Source organism: Trichosurus vulpecula, chromosome 5 (assembly GCF_011100635.1).
Source record: "Trichosurus vulpecula isolate mTriVul1 chromosome 5, mTriVul1.pri, whole genome shotgun sequence".
Lineage (NCBI taxonomy): Eukaryota > Metazoa > Chordata > Mammalia > Diprotodontia > Phalangeridae > Trichosurus > Trichosurus vulpecula.
This window is the reverse complement of record NC_050577.1, coordinates 164,228,452-164,239,664: the sequence shown is the minus strand read 5'-3', so window position 1 is coordinate 164,239,664 and position 11,213 is coordinate 164,228,452. Positions and strand designations below refer to the sequence as shown.

At 39.9% G+C, this 11,213-nt stretch overlaps 1 protein-coding gene across 1 annotated transcript in view; it reads right to left on the bottom strand.

Annotated features, from left to right (window-relative positions):
* Nucleotides 1-290: 290 nt before the first annotated feature.
* GRM3 (glutamate metabotropic receptor 3) overlaps nucleotides 291-11,213 on the bottom strand; it is a 132,582-nt gene continuing 121,659 nt past the window's right edge. The window contains exon 5 of the mRNA XM_036762167.1: nucleotides 291-454. Within this exon, the coding sequence (XP_036618062.1) occupies nucleotides 381-454 (74 nt within the window). The 3' untranslated portion in view covers nucleotides 291-380. The remainder of the gene's footprint in view (nucleotides 455-11,213) is intronic.

The following is an 11,213-nucleotide window of genomic DNA, read 5'->3' as shown; positions in this document are numbered from 1 at the left end:
CGCATTCTAAATTAGTTACAACAAGGACCTACAAAAAACTTCATAGGAAAAAAGGTTACCTAATATTGCCACCATGTTTGCAGTAGACCCTCTCCTTCTTGGCCTAATCACCATAGTGCCTATGTAAACAATGGTTATTTCCATGTCCTATGAGAACTGTTAATTATAAGGGTACTAAAATTGGCCTAAAAAGTTCTAACACATCACCAGGTACTGTACAGTCCTCAAAAATAATTTATTGTACTGTTTCTAAAAAAAGGTACTAGGGTTGGGTTTTTTTTTTCATTTTGCTTTGTTTTGTTTGATCGAGAATTGCATGGCATGTGCATGTTTGTCTAACAGTCTAAACACACAAGAACTGAACTGCAAAGTCACGATGATCACAGAGATGAGGTGGTGGAGTCGAGGACTTCCCTCCCGTTGCACACCGTGGGGACGTAAGTGCTGGCCGATGCTGGAAGATACAAACAGGAAGGAAGAGTCAGTACCAGAAGGTGAATCATTGTGTTTGTGTAGTGTAGACAGAGCCTTAGATTATTGAGTCAGAAGACCTGGGTTTTTGTCCTGGCTTTGACACTAATTAGGTAGCTTCAGGTAAGTCATTTAATCTTTCCACAACACAGTTTTCCCATATGTAAAATATAGGATTAGTCTAAACCGTCTTAAAGGTCTCTTTCAGATTCAGCCATTCTAGGCCTATTATGTTACCTACTCTTGGTTGAGAAAGAAGAGGCATATGGAGAATTCAAAATCAGAGGAGAAAAAAATTGAGGAGCAGCAGGGTATAGTGAGTATCTAGAGAGTCAGCCTTGGACCTAAGAATAATAGTAATAATAGCTAACATTTATATATAGTACTAAGTCCGGGCCAGGTACTGGGCCAAGTAGTTTACAATTGTGATGTCGTTTGGTGTTCATGAGGAAACCGAAAGCAAACAGCCGTTAACACCTGTCAGTGTTCTAGGCAACTCAACTCTGTAGGACTATGAGCTACAAAGCAGAGGCAGACCTGCATTGGTAGAGGGAGTTTCCTCATCTGGAAATCCATTAGGTCAATGAAGTTGTGGCTCCAGTCTCTTTCCCTCTTCCTCCTGGCTCTAAAAGGATTTCATGCTGAAGCCAATGTGTGGAATCTGCAGATGCCCATGTGGCCAAGTCCTATCTAGCTCATATTAACATATTAGGGGAATAGGGACTGGACTGGACTTGGGATTTTACTGGCATAGTGGGTGGTCCTCCTGGGTGAGGAAACTCCCTCCACTAAAGCAGGTTGGCCCCTGCTCTGCAACTTCTGGAGAACGGCCTACAGCACCAAGAAGTCCAGGGACAGGTCACACAACCAGGACATAGAACGTGTGAGCCTTCAACTCAGAGCTTCTTTATTTGGAGACAGGCTTTCTATTCACTGAGACACACTGTCTCTTGGTATTATATTAATAATAGTAAATACATCTTAATTTTGCATAGTGTTTTATGCTTTGTGAAGTAGTTTTACATATATTAATTGATCTCTGAAACAACCCTGGTAGGGAGGCAGAATGGTGCTACCATCCCTGTTTTACAGATGGCTCCAAGCAGTTACTATTTGCTAAAGGTCAAACAGCTAGCAAGTGGGAAACCTGAATCTTGAACCCAGGCCTACTGATCTTCAATCCACTATTTTCCTTTCTTTTACCCTGCTTTAATAGGGCAGCTAGCCACAGTGGATAAAGTACTGTGCAGAATTCAGGAAGACAACTTCATGAGTTCAAATCTGGCCTCAGATACTTACTAGCTGTGTGACGCTGGGCAAGTCACTTAACCCTGCTTGCCTCAGTTTTCTCATCCATAAAATGATCTGGAGAAGAAAATGGCAAACTAGTCCAGTATCTTTGTCAAGAAAACCCCAAATGAGGTCCCCAAGAGTTGGACATGACCCCACTTTAATACAATGTCTCCAAAACCCCACCTCTGGCCCTACCCTTTTCAGGGTAGGGTTTCTGCATTGTGAATCTCCCTCAACTCACCTTGTCTTGGTTTATTATTTCTTCAAATCTCTGAGTTTAGCAAATTAACCTGATAAACTATCAAGTTGCTAATGATTTAATGGATAAAACTGATCAAGGTAACATATTTGCATTTTAAAGGGACACTCATTTTAATCCAAAGGAGTGATTAATGGTGGAATTTTAGCAACTGAGGCATTTATCTGTTCATTGATGAAGGCTTACTGAATAAATTAAGTGCCTACTCTCTGTGAAACACCATAATGGGTGAAGAAGTAGAAGACTGGAGTTGTAGTCCAGTTCAGTCTTTAACTACATGTTAATGTTCCAGAAGAGCAAGGTTTTAGATAGGATTCCTACCGTCAGCTGCTTACAGACTTTGAAAGCACCTCAGCCATATATTACCCAAAGCATACCTGAAAGAGACTGTTCTCTCTATGACAGAAGCATTGAATATACAGCCTGCATGTGGCCCACAGTGCTTCTCAGTAAGGCCAGAAACAGATTAAAATGGAATTGGAAAGCATTTAACCAAATAAAAATACAATATGTTATAGATCATAGAACATTTGAAAACAAAGTCAATATGTAGCAAATGGAGATCCTTACTTATAGAATAGTGGTCCCTTTTTCTATTTGAGTTTGACACCACTGCTGGACAATATACACTATAGGAGGCTTCCCAGTCTTTGCTGGAAGATTTCTAGTGAGGGAAAAACCCACTGCCTCCTAAGACACCCATTCCATTATTTGGATAGCTCTAGTCTTTGGCATTTTTTCCTTAGACTAAGTAAAAATCCGCCTTTCTTCAAAATCAAATCTGTTATCCGCAAGACAACCCTAAAATAGTTGAAGACAGTTATTATCTAGCCCTAAATCTTTTCTTTAAGTTGATTATATCTAGTTCCACTCATTTTGTTGTTGTTGTTGTTGCTGCTGTTTAATCATTTTTAATTGTGTCTCACTCTCTGTGACCCCATTTGGGGTTTTCTTGGCAAAGATACTGGAGTGGTTTCGCATTTCCTTCTCCAGCTCATTTTCAGATGAAGAAACTGAGGCAAAAAGGGGTAAATGAGTTGCCCAGGGTCACACAGCTAGTAAGTGTCTGAGACCAGATTTCAACTCATGAAGATTACTCTATCCACTGTGTCACCTGGTTTCCCCACCTTCAATTTATCTAGCATGATGAAGATATTCACCATCCTATCCATCATCTTTGAGATGCTCTCCATATCATGAATGTCCTTCCTAAAATTTGATACCCAGATGTATAGCTAGGTCCCAGTTAGTGCAAATAATGAATCTCCTGATGTGGTCACATTATTTGAATTCACTCTGCATATTTCCATTGGGCTAGAACCTATTATAATATTTTACATAATTATAACGTTGAATAGTAAAGATTTGAATACATTTAAGCAGTTCAGAGGATTAATTTTTTGCATTAATCAGTACTAAGCTATGCCTACTATTATGGAAATGGTCTGGCAAAGTCAGAGTAGAACCCTGTTGTTTACCTCTCTCTCTGAACTCTATGCTTCTGTTAATTCAGCCTATGATTGCCTTTGCCTTTTTTGCTCTATTGATTCACTTGGAGATTGTGGTTCACTAAAAACCTGTAGACATTTTTCAGTCACTTAGCCAACAAATATTTATGAGGAACCTAGTACATTCTACACAGTGTTAGGTGCTGAGGATCCAAGCACAAAGAGTGAAACAGTCCCTACTTGCAAGAAGAACTGCTGTCCAATCACAACTCTACTACCTTAGGGTAGAGTGTTGACTTTTTCAAGTGTAAGACATTATATTCATCCCTCTGAAGTTTCAGGATGTTCTATTCTAGCAAGATATCTTTGCATTTTGACACTGTTAACCAGCTAGCTGTTTCTCTTAGGTTTGCATGATCTTCAAATTTGACAAGCATGACATCTATGACTTTATCCAATCATGGATAAAAATGTTAAAAACCATAGGACATAGTACATATCCCTAGGGCACTCTATTATAAATCTCTTTCCAAGTTGACATTAACCACTGAATTCTAACTCTTTAGATCCAATCATTCAATTAATTTCCTAGCTACTCAGCTGTACTGTTGTCAGGCACATCTCTCTATCTTGTCCACAAGAATAATACTAGAAATTCCACCAATATTTTATTAAAATCTAGCTAAGCCTTATTTACAACATTTTCAGATTAACAGTCTAATAACTAGATTGAAAGAGGAAATGAGGTTAGTTTGGCAAAAACCCTTCTTGATGAAATCATTCTGGTCTTTGTGATCATTACATTCTTTTTAAGATATCCAGTAGACTTCATTTTAAATAATATGCTCTGAAATTTTGCCTGGGTCTTCACTTTTTAGTGTCAATAAGCTTTCTTTTTTTTTAAACCAAAGTGAGACTCCTGCCCTTCTCCACCTCTGTATGTACCTCAGACCATCCTCTTTTGAAGATGTGCTCTTTCTTTGAGTACTCTGGGATGTACTTCACCTGGGGCCTAGTAACTAGACCTCATCAACAAACTACTTGTCTCAGATTTATCTTGTGTTTCAAATATGTATTAGCCACTTTTGTTCTTTCCTGTGCAAAGATCATTCTTGGCAGTGAAAACGGAGGCAAAGTAAGGATTTTATAACTCAGCCTTCTCTGTACCACTGATTATCATATTCCCACCCAAGCAGAAGAACAGTCCTGTTCCTTCTCTGACGTTCTTATTTTCCTCAACTTAGCCAACCAACCCCACCCCCAAAAGCATTTTCTTTAGCATTCTTATCCAACATCAATAGGTTGTGAGCAGTAACCATCTTCAAACTTATAGGATGTGCCATACTTTTACTCATACTCTGTTATCTGCTCTTGTTTCCATGTAACCAGGCTGTTTAAAAAAGACCAAACCAAACCCAAAACAACGCCAAACCAAAAACCCTTATGTTGATGGATAAGGACCAATACCCACCAGTCTCTTCAGTCAGTTTCCTCTTTTCCTTGTCATTAGAATTCTTTTATGTCATTAGAATTTCATTTGTGAAAAATTCTCCCATTCTTCCCTAGGCTTACTTCTCTTATATAATTTCCATCTGTCTGATTCTACCTTGACTTTCTCTACATCCTTTGAAATCTTCTGTCTCACGATTTAGAGTTCATGTCATATTAGGCCCAGCTTTCCTCTTCTTCTCTGGCACAAATTCTAAGAAGAGGAGACCTTCCCCTAAGGTTCCTGTTATTTCTATCCCATCCACTAGTTCCTCCCAGTTAGTGGTATCAGGCCCAGAAGAGAATTCCTTTCTTACTAAATGAAGGGAAGGAGGGAAGATGAATTTATCATTAAAGTAAACCAAGATGTTGTTAGTTGCTCTGCTTTTGGCAAAGAGAAAGAGAGGTCCAGTAGATGTCTAGACAATTGAAGTTTCCCACCAATACATCATGTCTCCTTTCTTAGACCTATGATTTATCTCTGAAACTAATTTATTTTCTCTTTGTTTTTGTCTCTGCTTTTATTGCTCTTCCCAGTAACATTCTCTATCATGTTTCCCACTTCCCATTCTGGATTTCCTCACATAAATATGTCTTCTTAACATACAATACTATTCTATCCCTCCTTTTTCCCCCAGTCGTTATTTTTCTTTTCCTATGGAATAAATGATACATTTCTAGTCATATGTCAATCATGGGTCTTATCCCTGTGATACCGATGTAATCAGATTTATCTCTTCATGTTAGGATCTCTAATTCCCTTTGGTTCTTACCTATATTCGAAGAATTTGTGTATATAATCTTGTCAGGCCATGGATTTTGTTGCTAGCTTCTTCCTGGTTTGCTTCAGCTTTATATCTCATTCCACTATTCAACCTTACACCCCTCCCTCTGCCTGCTATTATTAACCTGCTTTTCCCAATCTGGATCATTACTCTCCACAACAAATTTGAGACCTGTACCTCCATAACTGTCTCTTCCTGAATTTATGCTTCTGGTAAGTTAAGCAATTCACCTATGAAACTCCCAAAGTAGGGCTAATCTGACTCAGCGTATACAAGTTAGTCTCCTTAGCTCAGTATGTCTATTGGATGGTCCCACACATTAGGTCAGAACAGCTAGGTGGCACAGTAGATAGAGTGCCAAGTCTAGAGTCAGAAAGACTCATCTTTGTGAGTTCAAATTCAACCTCAGTTGCTTACTAGCTGTGTGACCCTGGGCAAGTCACATGCTCCTGTTTGCCTCAGTTTCCTCATCTATGTAAATGAGCTAGAGAAGGAAATGGCAAACCACTCCAGTATCTTTGCCAACAAAACCCCAAATGGAGTCATGAAGAGTTGGAGATGACTAAAAATGTTTCAACTCAAACATTAGACCATGCTTCAGTTTCAAATCTCACCATCTGCCTGCCTCACCCTTACCTTTGTTTACTTTTAGTTTGAGCTAAGTTAAACTACCTGATATTCTACCTGCCTGAAACTCCCACCCCTAACATCTTTGCCAGTTCAAATCCTGCCTATTCTTCAAGACTAAGGTCAAATGCCAACTGTTCCATGAAATTCCCTTCCATCAGTTTTTCATAGCATTTTGTAACTCTCTTAAAATCTTTCACACATTACTTTGAATCATATGTATGTATTTGTGAAGGTCTCATTTCTTCTACTACATTGTAATCTCATTGAGGAGAAGGATCCATGTTATATTGACCTTTGCATCACATCAACTTTAAGCACTCTTCCTTGTATATTTAGGTAGCCTGAGAAATATTTTAAGATGGTATTCAACTGAATTGAACGACTTTTTACAAGCTGAAGAATGGTAAAAAAAGAAATTGGTTTAGGAATTACAAAAACCCACTATGAGTTCTTAGATCAGTCCATTAATCTTTCTATGCCTGAATTATCCCATATCTAAAGTAGAAATATACTAAGAAATCTACTTTATGTGATCCACAATATCATGAACCCTGTCATGTAAAGACTACCTCATAATGACCATTATTCTAACTTTATTTGACAGGGTGGACTTGGAGGGGGTGTGAGTGGTGGAACAATCATTTGGATCACAAAGCCCTGGTCACGACCCCTAGCTCCCTTAATGCTAAACACACGGAAAACTGGGAAAGTTCTGACACCTATAATAATGATCTCCTGGGCAGCACTATACAAATTTCCAGTGCAATAATTAGTATGTCTCTGTCTACCTCACTACCCATTAAAAGGGACACCCTCTGTAAAATGACTCCAAGCTTTGGAAGAAACTCTCCAAAGTCAAGGTATTATTAGTAGAGCAATAGAAATTATAATAACCACCAACCCCATGAGGCTGTTGTCGCAGCTTATATTTTTCAAGCATTTCATAATGGAGTCAGGGGAGCCTTAACTGTTATGTGATTAAATCTTCCATTTTAGCATCGCTCTGGTATATGGTTTTGCAATTTCTTTTCTTTTATTATCCGAAAAAAATATTACTACTGTTCTATATTTTGCTGTGTGCAGTAGGGGAAATTATTGTTTTATCAATGGTATGAATTTCCTGAGCCATTAAAGTCTTACTGCAATGCCTCATTATGGTATAAAGGTAATACTGTGTTCTCAGGGGGAGAGGCTCAGATACTTCCTACCAAGCTGGATAGGTTTTTCCCAAAAGCCCAAGGAAGGGGCATGGATTTCAGTGACCAGTTTAGTTAAACTCAGAAAAGTTCATCATCAGGAGGTTGTCTACCAACTAATAATTCTTATCTTCCTATCTATTTTTTTGCCACTTTGCAAGTCATAAAGATGGCCTACTAAGACAGCATGGAATAGTAGATAGAGGATAGACTAGAGAGAAAGAACCATGTTCAAACCCTGCCTAACCCTAGGCAAGTCACTTACCTTTTATTAGACTTAATTTCCTCTTCTATACAAGGGGGGGGAGCAGTAATAATATAATAATAGTAGCATCTCTCTTGCAGAATGAAATGAGGTACTATATGTAAAGCACTATGCAAACCTTAAAGTGCTTTGAAAATGATGGGTATTATTATAGAGAAAGCATAGAATAGTGGGTAGAAGATTCTCCTCAGAGTCAGGAGAAACTTACCTGGCTCCCCCCAGACGACACAGCCCTCTTAGACCTCCTTTCCCTTATTCTCTTCAGCTCACTGGTTGAGGGAGGAAATTGGAATACTCCTTACTTCCCGCATTGTCCCTTTCAGGTTCTCCCCCTACCTCCATCACTCAGTAACCTCTTTTTCTTTGAGCTTCATGCTATTCATATCTATATTCTATCATATCATCTTGACCTATGTCTTGCCTCTGGACTCCCATGACTCTGGAGGAGAGAGCAAGGTTGATGACTTTGCATAGCCCTGCCTCACTTCAATTCACTTTCAAGTCAAGATATCACCCTTCTGATGACATTGGTCCTCTTCAAGAATGAAGGACAAACACTACCACAACCCATGCATTGAAAATCCTGGTAGTTGCTGTCTACAGACTTCCAGGTTACTCTCCTTCCTTCTTCAATGAGTTTGGTAGATGGCTCACAATTTTTCTCTCCTCTCCAACTCCTGCCCTCATGCTAGGAGACATCAACATATATATTGACTCTCCCAAACTCTCTAACCATTCAATTCCTTAACCTACTCACTTGCCATGAGCTACTCCTCCACCTTATCTCAGCCACAAAGACGGTCATGTTCTTGATCTTGCTATCAATCCTAAATGTATTACCTTTATGTTCAAGAATTCCAAAAATCCCTTTTCTGTTCATAACTAGTCAGCTTTTCACTTTTTCCTCTGTCTTCCCTTATAAAACCCTGCCCTTTGTCCACATTGTTGTCTCAAATCCCTTGAATTTTCAATTTTCTTGCAAGCCATCTCTCCCGCTTTAAGCACTTTCTCCTCTTTCCCCTCTCTTGACCCTTTGGTGAACCAATTCAATTCTACACTGTTTTCCTCTCCTTATCCCCTTTCTCATATCACCGACTATGCTCCATCAAACTTTAGCCTTTGATCACTCCCACCGTTTACCACCTTTCTTTCTACATACAACAATTCTGAGTGGGTCCTCACTATTGCTAGGCAATTTTATAGAAAAAAAATGAGGTGATTCACCATGAGCTCCCTCTTCTACCCTCTTCCTCATCTATCACTCAGATGCCTTTTGCCACTATTTCCTCCTTCACTCCCATCTCATATGATGAAGTGACCTCACTCCTTTCTAGGGCTCAAGTGATCCCATTCCATCCTTTCTCCTGTAACAGATAACTCTTTGTATCATCTCAACTGTATCACTTAATCTCTCTGTCTACTGCTAGGAGATATCAACATACATATTGACTTTCTCCCAAACTCTCTAACAACTCAATTCAATGAGTTTGGTATATTGCCTACTTCCCACAAACATGCCCATATCTTCATTATCCTCAAAAAAAATCCTTGTTTAATCCTTCCACTCCTGCTAACTGTTATCTCTTCTGACCTTTGGAGCTAACCTTATTAAAAGGACCATCTATAAAAGATGCCTCCTGCTTCTCACCTCTCACTCTGGCTTCTGAACTTACCGTTCTACTGAAACTGCTCTCTCTAACACTACCAATGATCTCCTAATGGTCAAATCAAATGACATTTTTTCAATCCCCATTCTCCATGACTTCTCTGTAGCCTTGGACTCTATTGATCATTCTCATTTCCTTGATATACTCTTATCTCTAGGTTCTCCTCCTACCTGTCTGACCATTCTTTCTCCTTTTCTAGATCCTCATCCAGATCACATCCTCTAATCATCGATGCCCCTCAGGGTTCTGTCCAGGGCCCTCATCTCATCTCCCTCTACAATACTTCACTTGACAATCTCATCAGCTTCCATAGATTTGATTACCATTTCTATGCCAATAACTCTCAGATCTACTTTTCTTTTCCCAACCTCCTGCTGACCTCCAATCTCACATCCCCAGTTTTTTTCTCAGACATCTCAGACTGGATGCCTAGTAAACAATTTAAACTAGCTATGTCCAAAATAGAACTCACTATCTTTTCCCCTAAACCCTACCCCCTCCTACCTTTCCCATTACTGTGGAGGGCAACACCATGCTCCCAGCCCATCAGGATCACCACATTGGAGTTATTCTTGATTCCTCACTATCTTTTACCTTAATTGTGCAAGCTGTTGGCAAGGTCTATTGATTTCACCTCTACAAGATCTCTCATATATGACCCCTTCTCTCCTTTGATACTGCCACTGCTTTGGTGCACGCTCTCATCATCTCATGCCTAGGCCATTATAATGGCCTGCTGGTGGGTCTGCCTGCCTCAGGTCTCTCACTACTTCAATCCATCCTTTAACTACCAAAGTGATTTTCCTAAAATGCAAGTGTAACCATATCACTCCCCTACTCAATAAACTCCATTGGCTTCCTGTTGCCTCTAGGATCAAGTACAAAATGCTCTGTTTGGCATACAAAGTCCTTCATAACCTAGACTTCTCCTGCCTTTCTGGTCTTCTTACACCTTATCACATACTCTTCGATCCAGTCACCTCCTGGCTGTTCCACAAAAAGACACTTCTCTCATTCTGGGCATTTCCCTTGGTTGTCCCTCATGCCTGGAATGCTCTTCCTCATCAATTCTACCTTCTGCCTTCTGTGGCTTCCTTCAAACTAAATCCCAACTAAAATCCCATCTTTGACTGTAAATCTTTCCCGAACCCTCCTAATTCTAGTACCTTCCCTCTGTTAATTATTTCCAATTTGTCCTGTTGTAACAACAATGTGGCTAGTAGCTGCTGTAGGGGTGTAAGAGCCACCAACATCCACCACACAGAAAGCTGCCAACAGGTTCTTTGATCTGCTTCACCAAGGAAAGTAACTTTAAGGGGTTAACAATCTCAGTTTACTTAGGTCAGGGGGTGAAGATCAGCCCCCTGAACTTCAAGGCAAATACAAACAGAAATTACAAACATCAACAGACATACCTTGTCTGATTCAAATCACAAAGCATAGAAACACCAACATCTTATCTGTCTGAGTTACAAAGCCGGGGCGGGGGGCAGTTACGGCTTGCCCAGAGTCTCAACACTCCTTCCATGAGTGTACCCCAAAAGTCAAACGCCAAGCTCCCCTCAATTATATCCTGTTTGGAGCCCTAAGGGCTCTGACCTTACCCAGTCTGGGTATGAGAAAGTTCCCCATCCCCAGCATTGCATCATATACAAGTCAATGGCTCCCGATTGTCTTAATGCTGAGAAATAGCTGAGAGATATTCCAAGAC